Consider the following 17,547-nt stretch of genomic DNA (forward strand, 5'->3'; position numbering starts at 1 on the left):
CAGTTACTATATTATTTAGAAGTCTCCCAGCGTATTTGCACTTCTTATCAAAATGCATAGAAACAACCTGGTAGAGTTAAACCAATTGTGCCAGATACTGAATACCTGTAGGCCTGGAGAAGGAAATAAAAAAGACCATGGAAGAATCTGCGGATGCTGCTGTAAACGAACACGAAAAGTATGCATTTCACAGAGTGGCAGAATGACAGGGGTTGGAAGGGACCACAAGTGATCATTCTGTCATATCAGACATTGCAAACTAAGATGAATGACTAGCTAATGTACCAGTTAAAGTAAGATAAATTCCTCAAGTGCGGCACAGCGTACTCGCCATGAAGAAAATTAGATGTTGAAACTCTAAATATGTTAATGTTTCTTGCTATCTGAAATGTACTCAGGCAATTTTAAAATTTGGTCTTCCTTCACGTCTAGTAAAATTTTATTCAGCAAATCTCTATTAAGATGGCTTTGTTCTTGGTAAGCCCTGGCAGGTTCTGACTTGCCCTGTTATTTCACTCTGTGCAAAATGTAGGAGAGGAACACAGTGATGCATTGACTTGGTTGTTTTCCTAACACTTCATTCTGTATTAAGAGAGTGGAAATCATATGTCAATCAGTTGTTTAAAAAGACTAGTATTTTTTATATAATTATTATTACAGTAAAATCTAGTATTATTCTCATACCATTCCTTATAAATTACTGTGAGGTTCAGAGGCAGAGCCAAAAGAACGGACAAATCAAAGTTTGAGGATGATTGCTTTTCATTGTAGCATCACTGAATGGCCATAGCTGATTCGGCAGGTAGTGCACAGAACATCTGCTCTCTGTCTCTATCTTGATTGCCGTGCTGTTAGCCAGATTTGAGATTTGAAAAGAGTTTCACCGTTCAGGCAAGTTGACATAAATCCTTCAAGGCATTTTTTTAAGCCTTCTCAAAAGCTTGGGGTGCAGTTCATCTTCTAAGATCATATGGACTCCATTCATACAATCCATTCCCTGTAGTTGCTGAAGCTCAAGCATGGCTGGTGCTTTCGTCTCTACTTTTCACTGTCTGTGGCATACAACTGTGTCTTGTAAAATCTGTGATAAAGTTAAAATCCTGAGCTTGATGTGGGGAATTGGGTGAGCCCTGGTGACATATGTAACATGGGAGGCAAGATAAGGTAAGTTTCCTGTGTTTAGACAAAATGTTAGAAGCATAACATTTTGTCCAGGTCATGCCATACAGCTCATGTTTAGGAATCTCCATTGCCTCCAAAGTGAGTAAAATCCTGATTTTATTAAAAATATGAGTGCATTGTTTGCTTGTTGAGAGTTAAGAAATTTTCATGCTCTATTACAAGACCAGATAAGTAGTCTTCAACTGAAACTTCTGAAGGCCAAAGTAAACGCACAGAGTAGACCCTCTGTTAGCTGTGAGAGGACAGCAGATGTCAGCACTGGCAGTTCATGCAGCTATGCAGCAAAGCAGGGCAAACAACTTTATTTTCAAGTTCCTCCTTTCCACTGTCCAGAGTCTCCACAAAATTCGTAGAATATTTGGTTCAAAAGAGGCATAGGATAGCATCACTGGGAAATCAGAGGTGTCACTCTACTTCTGGATTTTAAATTATGGTTGATATTGAAGGAAAAAAAAAAAAAAAAAGAAAACATTTGGGATGCATTTTCACTGCAAAATATTTTGTAAACTTAATTCACTCTCAGCTTGGCTGTTGCTAGAAAGTATGCTAAGCAGCAAATTAATGTTTGCAGTAACTATTAAAAAATCCAATTGAGGGTTACAAAAGTTAAAGAATTTTGATAAATTAATGTTTACTTAAACCAGTAATTTTTATGAAGATTTCTGGCAAAGCTAGTTGGTTCTCAGAAAAACACCAAAGTGTTGGTTCTCAGAAGTCAGATTTTATGATAAAAGCAATTATTAATAGTATAAATAATATATTTTAACTCTAATTTACTTTGAGAGGCAAAAAAACGCACATAAAAAATGCAGTGGGAAATAAAGGTTTCATCTGAGACCTGTAAAACTGCTTATGTGCTTTTACAGAGCTGCTTAAGCAGAGCAGAGGCAAGGCGAGATGCTGCAAAAGTGGCTCTGATCAACTCTCTCTTCAATGAATTGCCCTGCCGCAGAATCACGAAGGAATTCATCATGGAAAGTGTTCAGGAGGCTGTTTCTTCAACAAGTGTAAGTCAAAAAAATCAGGGGGGAATCATATGATCTTGTAGATAAAATGCCTGCTAACTATCAGTGAGCAAAAAGAGCACACATGAATGGTATTAACGAATAGAAGATGCAAGATTATGATTCTCTGCTAGTAGATTTTCCACCAGTTGACAAAAGTCAAGGTCTTACTGTTTTTTCACTTTCGTAGTAATAAAGATTATCGATTTTATTAAAATTACTAAATTAGGAATTAAAGCATCCGTTTTTTAAAGTTGTGTTAGTCCTTAAAGCTCACTGCAATTTTTTAATTTTTTTTTTTTTTTTTTTTAGTTTATACCTAGATAAAATATTTATAGTTCAGAACACTACTACATAGCAAATATCATTTCAGAATGCTCTAAATCCTTAGGAATGAAAGTACTGCTTTGCTAAAAGACATGTATTGTGAGTTAAGGAAAGTTTAATTGAATTTACTTTCTGCTAGCAAAAGATATTTCTGATAAGAAGTGTGGAAGAGACTTTTTAAATTTTGGAAATATCACTATTTTCTTCTGGATTTCTTTTTAGATAATCTGTAGTGCTCTCCTGCTGAGTGTACTCCCTTACAGGATATATTTGGGAAGGGATGTAGAAACAGATGAGCATAAGGAGGTCCAGTCTGTATCTGTTTTATAGATGAAAGAATGGTTTTCTTTTACAGTACTGAGAATTTTATACATTACAGAGGGACAAAAATCCATAAAAGTGAGGAAAAATAGAACATGATTTATTTGTGTATGAAATTTAAAGGGAGTTTTTGACTTCAGTAATTTATCACTTTTATGGAAATTTTTGAGCTAAAAGGTTATATGCTTCACAGAGTTCTGCCTGGATTTCCTTAGGGATATTTAAAAGCCAGCATAAATATTTCAACAGCATCGTGTTAACGCTACAACATTCAAAAGCCATAAATTTTCTTTCAGTTCAGTGGAACCATATTGGGTAGAGATCTGTTTAACTTTCTGAAGTTGCCATTGAACACCTGGGGTTATGCAAAGGAATCTGTGCAAAATTATCTCACGTTCCTTTTTCTAGGTTTTCCCCTAAAAAGGAGCTTACAGGTTGCCCAGGGAAGTTGTGGATGCCCCATCCTTGGAGGCATTCAGGCTGGATGTGACTCTGGGCAGCCTGATCTGGTGGTTGGTGGCCCTGCACATAGCAGTGGGGTTGAAACTAGATGATCATTGTGATCATTTTCAACCCTGGCCATTCTATCATTCTGTGATTCTATGAAAGAGACGAAACTCAGCCCCTTCCTGTATCTGGGTAATTAATGCAGCTTTTGAATTCTACTGAAAAAGTGAATGTAAAACTATGGATCGTATTATTAGCATGCCCATAGCTGCACTTTATTGAGTGTACTCATTACTATATGTACACTTTATGAGATGCAAAACCTGCACTGTCAGGTTTGTTGAACTAGGAGTAAGTGTTTCTTAAGTACCTGGAACTAGACAGAATTGATTTAACTGAAGGAACGTTTTGTTGATTCATCTCAAGCAATTATGACTTTAGATGGATGAACACCACACAGAGATCAGGAGGTAGACTCTCCCATTAATAGTGCACTGGGACAGCAAAGATTAGGTAAAGAGAAGCAGGTCTTGACATAAAGTTATTGTATGCTGCTGAGCTACTAACCACTGCCAGTTTATTTTAGAAGTGTTCAGGGGGTACTGCTCCAGTTCATAAGCCAAAACTTGCTTCAAAACTCTAGTCTGTCATTATAGTCCCATAGTCAATTTATATTGAAGCTGGAGAGTATTATATCTTTTTGATTTAGAAGAGATAAACAAGTCTGGGCAGAACAATAAAAAATTGCTTCCCCTTCTTGCCTTTCTCAGGTCATATTTCTTTCCATTCTTACACCTGAAAGAAGATTTTGTTAGAGCTCCAGATCAGATAACTTTGCCTATATAATTTTCCTTTTTATAAAGAAATTGATAATTCCAGATTGCATTTTTCTCCATCTTCTTTACAATAACAATTTTTTTTTTTTTGGGGGGGGGGAGGCGGAGGGGGTGGGTAGCGAACAGGGGGAACGGTTAGAAAATATCTCAAAGCATTTAATGAGCTCTGTAAAATTGTTTTCCTGGAACTTTCTCCTGCTCTATAAATCATCCTTCTCCTTTTCTGCTGGGCACAGGCAAGGGTCTTATTTCCTCTGCATTACAGTGTTGAGATATTTTGCGAAGTATCTGAGCTGTAGCAAGCACCAAGACAGAAAAACTGCACACCAATAATCAGTCTAGTGGCTGTGTGGATAGATACAGAGGAGCTCTTAAGAAGGTAATGTGAAAATCATACATACAAGACCTACAAGGAAGTACATCAGTTAAACTGACTAAAAATGTATCAGCAGGAGAGTGATTTGAGAAATGTCAGTAGGAAGACCATGGGGGTATTAGCTAAGGAAGCCTTTTGCGTGCTAACTGCTTACTGCAAATCAAATACTAAAGCGCTTCCAGTTAATCCCACGTGTTTCCTCCTTTCAGCAATCAGTGTGTCACTAAGCACTTCAGCACTCTCATTTCACAATCAGATAGTACACTAAATATTGATAAAATGAGTAGTTTCTATGGTAATTGTGATTTGCAGAAACAGGCTCCCAAATTGCTTGCTGGGGAAAGAAATAGAGGGGAATTAAAAATGTCTTGGGTTAGCAGTATTAAGACATGTTATTGACTATAAAATATACAACCATAAATCAACTACTTCCTTTCTAATCACATTCTCTTGTTTCTTCCCAAAGGGTAACCTGAAGGATGCTGATGACCCCAGCACTAGTATTGGAGCTTATCATTACATGCTGGAGTCAAACATTGGAAAGACAATGCTGGAATTTCAGGTATAAGAAGTGGGTTCTACATTATTCACCTCTGAGTGAAGAAACTTAAAGACTAATTTCAAATAGAATTCATTGCATCAGAGGCATGCTGAGACCATAGAGCATGAGAGAAAACTGGATTTAGATCAAGTCTGAATGTCCAAAGGTTAACTTCAAAACTGCACTACAGTAAGTCAAGTGTCAACAACATGTCTGCAGTATTAGCAAAGAGTAGTGTCCCTTCCAGCTGATTACATGCCCTGAAATATTATCTGCACAGTGCTGAGCCTAAAATTCATGTATAGTAATATGGCCTTTTTGATTCCATATCCTAATAAAAAATGTCACACTAAATCTACATTACTGGAGAAAATACTGTGATCACTGACCTTATACTGGGTTGGTACATCCTGACAAGTGAGCGCTTGACTTCCTGCACTGGTATTCAAAAGAAAATCTGAAAGTACTGTACTGAACATGAGTGAATGAATTGCCACACACTGTCTAACGTAATATGTTGAAGGTCAAATATTCTTGTAATGACAGTCATTTCAAAGGTGTGGTGACCAGTTCTGGCCCTCTGTCAGAACCTTTCTAAAATTAATTCCAGTTGAAAGAAGTTTGATTCAACACTTCAGAACTCATATTCTGAACTACTAACAAAATCTCCAATGCTTTATTACAGCTGTCTAAATTATCAAATTATGTGTAAAACCTTCATGCACAATTATTTAATCTAGGCACCAAAGTAGACCCAGATATTTTTGAGTTTATTTTTCTTACATTTGACTAAGTGTGAATTGATTGATGTGATGTCGTATAGACTTCAACTGCCTACAATATGCTGTAGGGTTTTGATTTTTATTGGTGAATAGCACAAGTTAACTGGGCATAAGTGCTGTATGTTATGAGTACCATTCTGCTTCATCTTCTGAGTGCAATCAAGGTGCAGTTGTGTGTAGGTTTCAGATGTGTGAAGTAGAGAACAAATTCAGGAAAATAGTCTGAATATTTCTAGAGCATGCCTTTTTTTAACTGCATGTTTACAGAAGCCTACATGTTTTGGCTGAGCTGTAAGTAGCACCTCACAGTGGCACATCTAACAAAGAGTGAGAAAAGTGTCATCAGGGAAAAGCTGCCCTATTTACTTAATGTCATAGGTAATGTCAGAGTATCTATGATATTTACTTAATGTCATAGATACTGCACTCAAGATGATAAACTTTCAGGAGACTTGCTGGGGCCAAAGTTATGTAATTCTGAAGTCTGATCTTATGCCTTCTTCTCTCAAGATGCACTTCATCCAGGGATGGAATTTCAGAAACGACCATCTTTAAAGATGCTTTGGGGACTTTGCATTTTGGGCTTGTATGTTGATTTATTTTGTTTTTGTTTCCTGAGGTAAAGAAAAGGGAATGAGTAAAGAGATAGATGTAAAGAACTGAATATTTAGGTCAGATCTTGGGTTAAACAGTACCTGTTCATAATGACATAATGAATTTTCTTGCACAAAATCTTTACATGTAGTAAAAAAAGGAGTTATTTTTATTAATTGTGAGAAATAATTCAAATAATTTTTTGGAGGCCGGATCTCTTGTGAAAAAGTTTTGATTCGTGATTACAGTGGCCGGCATTCTGCAAGCCAGCGTGCCTGCTGTAGGAAAAACAAGCTCTTCTATCTCCTAGATCTCAACACTGAGTTTCTCCCCTGCTGCCAGATTCACATTCTTCATGCACAATCCTTGGTAGTTGACAAATTCCGTCTGTCTTTGTTTCTCCAAGTAAGCGGAATTCATGAAATAGTGACCAGGCCAGTACCTTCTGCCATATGTCTTGCCAGATAAGTTTGTCTCTTCTTGCAGAGTCCTGGGTGCAGATGTATGTCTTACAGTCCTTATCTTTGGTCATTCCTAACTCACCCCCACAATCTCCCCAAGGGAGGAGCGCACACAAATTAACATGCCAGCCACACTCTCCATTTATCTGTCCACAGACAGAAAATTATCTTGTATCACAGGTTCTGAGGTATGTCCCTTGGGTGCAACATTCTATTACTTACGCAAAAATCATACATCATTTCCCACACCATCAAATTATGATCCTTACTATGAATGAAGTACAGCTGTATTCAAGACATTAGGTCAACACCACCAGGTATACTGCTCCTGGTGTCTCGGTCTGAAATGTGAGATTGTGCAGTTAATTTGTGTGCTCTTACTTTCTTTACAAGACCACTTCCTTTGTCTATTAACTATGTCCATCTCAAGTGTATATAAAATTCATTGTAATACAAGCAGTCTCCTGCATAAGCAAAAACTAATAATGTAGCCAAGTTTATAAAAGAATCATAGAATCATAAAATTACTCAGGTTGGAAGGGACCTCAAGGATCATGAAGTCCAACTGCAGCCTAACCATAGTACCCTAACTCTAACAACTCTCTGCTAAATCATATCTCTGAGCACCACATCCAAACGGCTCTTAAACACATCCAGGGACGGTGACTCAACCACCTCCCTGAGGAGCCTATTCCAATGTTTAACCACCCCTTCTATAAAGAAGTGTTTCCTAACATCCAACCTAAACTTACCTTGGTGCAACTTGAGGCCATTTCCCCTTGTCTTGTCATCTGTCACCAATGAGAAGAGACCAACCCTGCTCTCACTATAAGCACCTTTCAGGTACTGGAAAAGAGTAATAAGGTCTCCCCTCAGCCGCCTCTTCCCCAGACTAAACACCCCCAACTCCCTCAGCCTCTCCTCATAGGGCTGATTTTCCAAGCCCTTCACAAGCCTTGTTGCCCTTCTCTGGACCAGCTCCAGTACCTCCATGTCCTTTCTGTACTGAGGTGCCCAAAACTGAACACAGTACTCAAGGTGAGGCCTCACCAGTGCTGAGTACAGAGGCAGGATGACTTCCCTAGTCCTGCTCACCACACCATTTCTGATGACATTCTGATGAAGCCAGGATGACATTGGCTTTCTTGGCCACCAGGGCACACTGCTGGCTCATGTTCAGCTGACTGTCCATCAGAACACCAAGGTCACTTTCCATCAAGCAGCCTTCCAGCCACACCTCCCCAAGCCTGTAGCGTTGCCTGGGGTTGTTGTGACCAAAATGCAGGACCCGACACTTGGCCCTATTGAAACTCATGCCATTAACCTTGACCTGTTGATCTAGTCTGTCCAGGTCCCTCTGCAGTGCCCGTCTCCCCTCTGGTAGATCAGCACTCCCTCCCAGCTTGGTGTCATCTGCAAACTTACTGAGGGTGCACTGAATCCTCTCATCAATGAAGATATTAAACAGAAGCGGCCTCAGTACTGAGTCTTGGGGGACACCGCTCTTGACCGGCCACCAGCTAAATCCAACTCCATTGACCACGACTCTTTGGGCCCACCATCCAGCCAGTGCTTCACCCAGTGGAGCGTACACCCATTCAAACCATGGGCAGCCAGCTTCTCCATGAGAATGTTATGGGGGACAGTGTCAAAGGCCTTACTGAAGTCCAGGTAGACCACATCGATAGCCTGACCCTCATCCACTAAGCAGATTATCTTGTCATAGAATAAAATCAGGTTTGTCAGACAGGATCTACCATTTGTAAACCCATGCTGACTGGGGTTGGACCTTTAATTGGTCCATGATGGCTCCCAAGATTATTCGTTCTGTAATCTTCTCGGGCACTGAGGTGAGACTGATAGGCCTGTAGCTACCAGGATCATCTTTCCAGCCCTTTTAGAAGATGGGCATCACATTTGCCAGTTTCCAATCCACCGGGACATCCCTGGTTAGCCAGGACTGCCGAAAAATGATGGAGAGTGGCTTGGCATTCACATCTGTCAACTCCCTCAGCACTCTAGGGTGCATCTGATCCCATGGACGTGTAAGCATCCAGCTTTTGCAGAAGGTCCAAATCTATCTTGTCACGGATCATGAAGGGCTTATTCTGTTCCCCATCCCTATCTACCAGCGCAAGGGGCTGTGTTCCCAGGGAGTAACAAGTCTTACTATTAATGACTGAGGCAAAGAAGTCATTAAGTACCTCAGCCTTTTCAATGTCCTTGGTGACCAGGTTGCTCTCGGCATCCAACAAGGGATGGAGATTCTCCCTAGCCTTCCTTTTGCTATTAATGTGTTTATAAAAGCGTTTACTGTTTTCCTTTTCCTTAGTGGTCAAGCTCAGTTTTAACTGCGCTTTGGCTTTTCTAATTTTCTCCCTGCACAGCTTCACTACATACCTGTAATCATCATAAGAGGCTTGCTCACTCTTCCAGAGACCATAAACTTTCCTTTTGTTCTTGAGTTTCAGCCGAAGGTCTCTGTTCAGCCAGCCTGGCCTCCTTGCCCATCGGCTCGTCTTCCGTGACATGGGGATGGTCAGGTGCTGCACCGTTAAAACAATTTCCTTAAAATATTCCCAGCCTTCCTGGGCTCCCACGCTCTCCAAAACTAACTTCCAAGGGACCCTCTCAAACATGGTCCTAAAGAGGTTGAAGTCCGCCCTCCAGAAGTCCAAGGTGGCAGTTCTGCTGACTCCCCTCCATTGTTCAACAAGGATACAGAAATCTAGCATCTCACATGATCACTTTGCCCCAGATAGTCTCCAACCTTTACATCCCCCACCAGACCTTTTCTGTTAACAAACAGCAGGTCCAGGATATTGCTTCCTCTCATCGGCTTCCTCACCAGCTGTGTCAGGAAGTTATCTCCCACACACTTTAGGAACCTCCAGGACTTTCCCTGTCATCTGTTCCAGCAGATGTCTGGGAAGTTGAAGTCCCCCACCAGAACAAGGGGGAGTGACCTAGAGACCTCACCCAACCGTTTATAGAGCATCTCGTCCACCTCTTCACCCTGGGTGGGTGGCCTGTAGCAGACTCCCACAATAATGTCAGTCTTGTTGGCCTTTGGTTTTATTCTGATCCATATGCTCTCAACATCAACATCATCAACATTATTAATTTCCACACATTCGTAGTCTTTTCTAACATAGAGAGCTACACCACCACCTTTCCTACCCAGCCTGTCTCTTTTGAAAAGCCAGTAGCCCTCCATCACTGCATTCCAGCTGTGGGAGTTGTTCCACCAAATTTCCGTGATGGCAACTATATCATAACTTTCTGAACACACAATGGCCTCCAGTTCCTCTTGTTTATTACCCATGCTGCATGCATTAGTATAAAGACACCTGAGCTTGGTTTCCTTGCGAGTGGCAGTAACCCTGGTTCCCTCATGACCACACTCAGGTGTTTCCACAGCCACCAGCGTCACACCTGCCCTTGTGTTCTTCCTACAAAGGGGTGAGTCATCCTCCTCTTCCACCAAGGCACAAGACCATGGGGTCTTACAAGAGCATCCTTCTCCTGCAAGCACAGGAACGTTACATTCAGGCTCTGTATTAGTGACCCCAGTTACACTCCCACCCCTCTTCGTACCTAGTTTAAAGCCCTCTGAAGGAACCTAGCCAACTCCTGTCCAAAGACCCCTCTCAACCGGTGGGAGAAGCTCCTCCTATCAGCCACTAGCTGGCTCAGTCTTATGTAAACAGAGCAGAGGTCAAAAAACCCAAACCCCTGCCGGGCACACCAAGCTCTGAGCCAGGTATTAATCCGTTGGCCCATTATTTCGAGTCCCTCATTATTCCCTATAGCTGGAGGGATAGAGGAGAACACAACTTGTGCTCCTGAATCCTTTACCTGTCTCCCCAAGGCTCTGAAATCCTTTTTCAGCGTCCTTAGGGAAGTTCTGCCTAAATCATCACTAACAACCTGAAACAACAGCAAGGGATAGTAATGAGTGGGCTGGACTAGGGAAGGAAGTGTCTTCCTCGTGTCCTTAACCCAGGCTCCTGGGAGGCAGCAGACCTCCCTGTGTAGAGGGTTTGGTCTACATATTGGCCCTTCTGCTCCCTTCAGCAGAGTGTCACCAATAACAATGACCTGTCATTTTTTCCTAGTCAGTGAAGTTTTAATGCTAGGCAAAGACTGGTCAGACTTAGGGTGCACCACCAACTGGGGAGAGCCATCATTACCACCACTGTCCAGTTGACCCTGAAGAGCACTGAACCTGTTTCACAGGGGCAGATGGGGGGGCTGGGGACTCACCGGGATGGCACACCTGCATCACTGAGCAGGGGCCTTATGCCACTGCCCTACATCCCGCAATTCTTTGCCGTTGTTCCTGGGGGATGGAGCAGATAGTGGGATCACTGCAGCAGGAGCACTGTCTGCATGTAGGTTCCCCTCTATCACCTGTTTGCAAGGTGGCATGGGGTTTACTTTTTTCATGCAGAGCCTCATCTGGATGCTGAGATCTAGGGGCTGATAGGGTTTGGTACCAGCAATCAATCTCCCTCTCACATTCCTTAATGCTCCTCAGCCTCTCCACCTCATCATGCAGGTTGGCCACAAAGCTGAGTAAGTAATTTACCTGGTCGCATCGTACATAATCTCCTTCACCTAGCACTGCAAGGGCCTGTAGTGCCAGGCTCTGGCACTCACTACAATCAGAGGACTGCACACCAGCATCTTGGTTTGGGATCTGTCTGAGTACCCTCATTGTTCTTGGCAGCAGCCTTCCTTTCGTATGTGTGTGGGGCACCAGTCTGGGTCTCCACAGTCTTCTTGGCTGCCGCCAAGGTTCAAGGAAAAAGGACTGAAATGTAGGAATAATTGTCAAGGTACCAGACAAGAAGAATATTTTGTACAGCCCATGTAAGCTCTACGTTTTCTATCTAATGTAAGGTAGATAATTTTAACAGTTTTATTGCTGAACCCTTTTGTCCTAATTTCTGTTTTGTCAGAAGACCACCAATCATCAAACTAAATCCAAAAATCCAGCTACAAGCCAATGCTTTTGGTCACATCAAAAGCAGTAAATGAACATGAGAAAAAACAGACTGAGATTAACTCTTCATTCTGCCCAGTTTATGGTTAGCATTTGAAAGAGAATCACTGGTGATGAAAATAATCCTTGTATATTACCAAGTTAGTCTTTATCTTTCTCTCTCCATCTCTAATTTAATTTGCAATGTGTTAGGAGCTCTCAAAAACACTGGGGCAGTGATTCAGTATCAGGGTAGGTACTCATTACCATGAGCAATGGTCAGGATTGACACATGTATATATATATTCTTCCTTAAGGTTTACTTTTCTCTCCCATTCCCCTACTTTCCATTAGCACCCACTGTAAATCTCCACAGGGTCTTGATATTATCAAAATAGGGCAATGCTAGCAATATGTTTGTTTTGGAACAAGTAATTTTAGAAGTATTAAATCTTTACAATGAGAAATCCAATTCCATCTAACCTAGCTCTATTCAATATAGCAGATATAATGACAACCCTCTCAGGGATCTCATTCAGTTCTTCTGTGCATAGTCTTGTTTAATAGCACCAGGTGGCCCATTAAACTGCATAAACTGTGTTTCAGGTGAAGCATTTGTTTTGTGTATTTACTGTGAAATAGCCCTTTTGTTTCAGAAAAAGACCAAAATGCCTGGAGGTTAACAGCCTCACCTCATGTAAAGAAAAACGAATACATGGATAACAATTTTGTTTAAGGCTACTGGATGTCTGCCATGAAATAAAAATCCCATCAGAAAAGTGATCAGTTAGATAGCAAATCTCATCCTTTGTGTGTGTGTGTAAAAATTTATTTGATGGCATTCTTTCTGTGATAGTCATCTATCTCAATTCAAAGTTTGGAAATTACCAAAACTAACAGAACGGTGATTTGGGGCAAGGATCTAAGGTTAATTTTAAGTATCATTGATACTTCACCAAATTAAATGTTATTTTGCAATGATTATAGAGACGTGACACAATGAAAGTTAGAAAGTAAATTAAACTGCCTTACTTCAATGTGCAGAAAATAGAAAATAAAATACTCAACACGGTGATCAAGAGTTTGCCATATTTTTAACGCTGGTGTCTGATAGCTAAAAAGCTCTAAATACGCAAGCACTATGACTAAAAGCAAGGTTGTAGTAGTCACCTAGAAGTAAGTAAAAGCTCCGACTGAGGGACTTAGAATATCAATATTTTACAGTACTCTATTTGCTTCAAAAGAGGAAACACTAGCTTTTAGCTACCCGTAAGTCTTTCATTATAAGTTTCATTATAACTAACACAAGGAGTTTGGATTAATTTTCCTTTGTCTCATCAACTTTAAACATAAAATCTGCTCTTTTTTTTTTTTTTTTTTTCTGTTAAGTACTGTGTTTTTTGATTATTTCAATGTGTGATCACATTTTGCAGGAGCTGATGATTGTCTTTCAGCTTCTGCATTGGAATGGAAGCCTTAAAGCCCTACGGAAAACAAAGTGCTCCCGGCAGGTAGGACAAGCCATTAAAAAGTTGACTGAGTAGTTAAATGTGTGAGGTTAAAATATGCAAGTTACTATTAGTAGTAGTACTTTTAATTTCTGAGTTAATGTATTTGTCCTTTATTTTGATTTATACAAGATTTAGAAAAGTTAATTTTTAAAATACTGTGTATTTTCTGTATTTGTCCCTTGATATCACTGCAAGAAAACCTTGGACTATTTCTCATTTTTATCTATCAACAGGCAGAAAATTCATTTGAGATAAATTGCAACCCTAACAGATTTTATCTTCTATTTTGGGTCAACACTTGAAAATGCAATACGTTGAAAAACTTCAAAATATTTTTAACTTGTGAAATTAAATTGTGTATTATGTTACAACCTACAAAAGAATTACACATTTTGAGTTTTCCAAAGGGAAGAGAATAACTTTCGCTGTTTAAAATGTTACCTCTTTTCAAGAGAAATAAGCATATGTAGATTTAGTTCTATCTTTTAGTGATCTACAGCTTTTGAAAGAGCATTACAGAGGCTTGCTGTATAATTTTTGTGCAAAGTCGAATGATTCTCACTGTTGTTTGTCTGTCTATTTAAAGTAGATTTGTTACTAAGTTCCATGTCTGTTGTTATTTCCCTGAATGGTAGGAAGTAATTTCCTACTACTCCCAGTGTTCCTTAGATGAAAAGATGAGAAGTCACATGGCCCTAGACTGGATTACGAAGGAGAAAGAATCTCCAGGAATTATTTCCCAAGAGCTGCAAGTGGCACTGAGGGAACTGGAAGATGTCAGGAAAGCTGGGCATGAACTGAGGTTCTACAAAGAAAAGAAAGAAATACTGAGCTTAGCACTGAGTCAGATCTACAGTGATCAAGTTACCACTTCCTCGTGGGAAAATCAAATGAGCTTGGCCCTACATGGCTACCGCTAAATTTGAAGATGTTTTAACATGCCAGGCTAGGTTAAAAATACTCTCCATGTAAATTATTAGCTTTCTTTTCTGTAGATGTTTTAATTTCTGTATCTAAAAGCACTTTTTTTTTCTTTTTTCTTTTTTAATTATTATTTTTATTTCAGTGGCTAGAAATATTCTTCAGGTCAAGCTAAAGCTGCCATGAAACATTTGATGTAGCACTGGTACTAAGGTATGTGTGAAACCTAAATGGAGACAAAGCACAAAAGCTTTTATGGTACTCTGAAGATTGAACTTGATATGGTAACCTGGATTTTGTTTTCCACATGAAGACTACATCTTCTCTGTTGAAGACATAAAAATTGTCTTCACAAACCTACAAACTACCAGCAGTAAAAGACAAAAAGGGTACTTCATACCTGCACTGGTGCTTGGTTACTCCCAGACTTCTTCACAGCATGTGTTTCCTCCTATCAGGTGCTACTGCTGAAGTTCATTGTGTTTTTCAAAGGGTATAAAGAACCTTTCAAGCAAAAAAAACCCTACAGCGTTAAACAAGTTCTCCAGTTTCAAGGTGCTTTACCTCTGTTGCAGCCAACAAGATTTCACAAATCTATGGGATCATAAGGATGAGCAGAAGTTATTCACTGGCCATCGGTATGGCTAACTGTGTGATAAAAGTCTTCTAGTTAGACTTTATATACCTTTGCTTGCACTTCAGCAAATGCCTACTGAGGTTCAAGATCTTTCCTTCTCTCTTGCTGACTGTCAGCACAATTCCACTACTAGAAGCTACTGTCTGTAAAGCAAAGTAGGCAGCATAAGTCTGATGAGTCACACACTCATAATAACCAGCATGCCATTTTAGCTGAATATGACAGCAGGAAGGTGTTAAGATGCTGGTCAATGAACTTGAACACATGTCTCCATAGTTCTGTTTCCTGGTAATTTCTGCCAGAAGAATGGACATTTAGCATAGCTGTAGTTTAAATCAACTTAGTAACCTCAGTAGTATCTCTTGGCATAAGTACAATTTGCTTTAAACATAATGTATTTCTACATAAGAGAGACACACAGTTCAGTTGGAGGAAAAGCAGGCTGGGGAAAATTCATTTTCATTCCTTAAGAAATTGATACCCAACAGTGTCACACATCTCATATAAAAAAAAAAACAGGAGAATAGGTCAGCAGTAATAACCATGTTGCAAAACCACGCACACCACTGGTAGACAGTGTGGGACACAGCCTTACTGCAGGGACAGACAACTGTGACCTGTAAAGATTCTTGTACTGTATAGGGAAAGGTGTGGGATAGCTGTAAAGTATAGATGCTCATACAGGGAGAACCAAGCTGCCCTTAGAGCTTAGCTATAGCAAGCACAGTGATTTGAAGAATTAATTACACAAAGTATTCTCTTAATGCTTGCTTGCAACACCACAGTAGCTTTTAGATGTAGTGGATGATAAGTGGGATGTAGAATTGTAGAAAGAGAGATACATTGTAAGACTGTTCTGCTTTAACGAGGCAGAAGAAACAACAGACAAAACCGCACCTGTTTAGTGGAGTCCTTATAAGCCACACGTACCAGGCAGAATTTGCCTAAAATTGTGACAGACTGCATCAAGACATTCTCCTTTGTCTTCTTACCTGTGTGTGAAGAGACTTTTCCAATTGCCTTTGCATTCCACAGTAATCTTTGGGACAAAAGGAATATTTGGAGGAAGTAAACAACATACCCTAAGGACAGTGACATTGAAGATGGCCAAATAAGGCCATATCTGTTAGTCAGTCATTGGGCGTGGATAGGATAATGAATTTGGGAGTGTAATTCAGGAGGAGCATACTTGGAGAGCTACCTGAAGCTTTCCCAGCACTGCCAATAAAGAATACCTTGCTTAATCATAACAAAGCTTCGCTGTTAAGTTTCTACACATCAATTTCTTCCAATCAACAGCTTGAAAAGAAAAATAAGTAGCACAGAATTTTGGAAAGCTGTGGTGAGATTGTAAATGAAGAACAACAGCTGTGGGTTTGTCATCTTTTTTCTTTTTTTTCTTTCTTTCTTCCTTTTTTTTTTTTTTTTTTTTTTTTTTTTTTTTTTTTTTTTAATTCTTATCTGCTGAATGTGAAATTTCCAAGGGAAAGAAAAGAATGCAGCCTCCCCTTCAGCATTCTGACATCTCAGCTTGAACTAATAGTGGCATGGACTTTACAAGTCTTGAATTCTTTCTCTAAGGTCACTGAAAAAGGAAGCATTTCAGTTCATTGTAAAAAATCGACAAATCCCATGAGCTTTCTTGTCTCGAAAAAATATGATTATGTGGAATGGAAAATGGATGGGACAAAAGTGAGATCTTGAGTGATACACAAGGTTGGAGAAAAGTCTCATTTTTTATCTCCTTTCAGGTGCTCATTTAAAAACTGTACAAAATTGTATGGCTCTATTACTCAAAAATATGTTTTCTTAACAGAAAGAGTAAATTTTGCCTAGCTTTTAATGTTTTGTTTTCTTTCAGGGCATTTCATATGTATAACTATAAAGTGAAAGTAATTTTCACACTGCATCAATAGATTGTACACATTCCCTTGTGCATTTAGGTTGTGTAATTTAGGCAATATTTTGCGTCCCATCAACATAGTATGTAAGCTGTTTAAAACAGTAGGTTGTAGAAAAAGTACTGGAAAAACTTGGATTGCTTTGATTTTTGTTTGTTGATCAAATGGAGAAATAAACAATCACACTCCTGTGGATTGATTTCAACATTCAAGCTTCATTTTTTGTGTTAGTAGCTACTTCAGTTCTAAGGATTTGTGCAGAAATGAGTACTTCAAAGCACAAAGAAAACTGGAGACCCCATTCTAGATCTCTGCATTCTTTGAGCTGATGGGAAGACACAAAAGAGTGGTTAGCTTTGAAAGGACACATTTCACTTAGCATTAACAAGTGCTGCCCACTTTCCCACTTATCTTTTCTTCTTACCCCACTCCTGTCTCTCCTTATCATATTTTAACCTTACAGTCTTGCTTGTTGTCAAATACAAACGCAATGGGAGGACATTGTGAGAAAGGACAGTGCCAATGCTTCCACTGCAGCCAAATACCTAATCACTTTTGCGTAGGAACTTTGTGTTGTAGTCTCACCAGCCTACTTTGGATGTTTATGTATCTTTATCAATCAGTGCACTAAAGCATAACTGTGATAAAACAAATGCACTGAACATAAGAATCTATCAAGCTTTGACAACAGAGGTTCCAAAAGCATACAGCAGGCTTTT

At 39.8% G+C, this 17,547-nt stretch overlaps 1 protein-coding gene across 1 annotated transcript in view; it reads left to right on the forward strand.

The window, feature by feature from the left end:
- Positions 1–17,027, forward strand: part of LIX1 (limb and CNS expressed 1) — a 35,318-nt gene extending 18,291 nt beyond the window's left edge. Inside the window, exons 3-6 of the mRNA XM_052701225.1 lie at positions 2,049–2,189; positions 4,960–5,055; positions 13,292–13,369; positions 14,005–17,027. Coding sequence (XP_052557185.1) covers positions 2,049–2,189; positions 4,960–5,055; positions 13,292–13,369; positions 14,005–14,289 — 600 coding nt within the window. The 3' untranslated portion in view covers positions 14,290–17,027. The remainder of the gene's footprint in view (positions 1–2,048; positions 2,190–4,959; positions 5,056–13,291; positions 13,370–14,004) is intronic.
- Positions 17,028–17,547: the final 520 nt, after the last annotated feature.

This window comes from Tympanuchus pallidicinctus, unplaced genomic scaffold (assembly GCF_026119805.1).
Source record: "Tympanuchus pallidicinctus isolate F22 unplaced genomic scaffold, pur_lepc_1.0 scaffold4, whole genome shotgun sequence".
Lineage (NCBI taxonomy): Eukaryota > Metazoa > Chordata > Aves > Galliformes > Phasianidae > Tympanuchus > Tympanuchus pallidicinctus.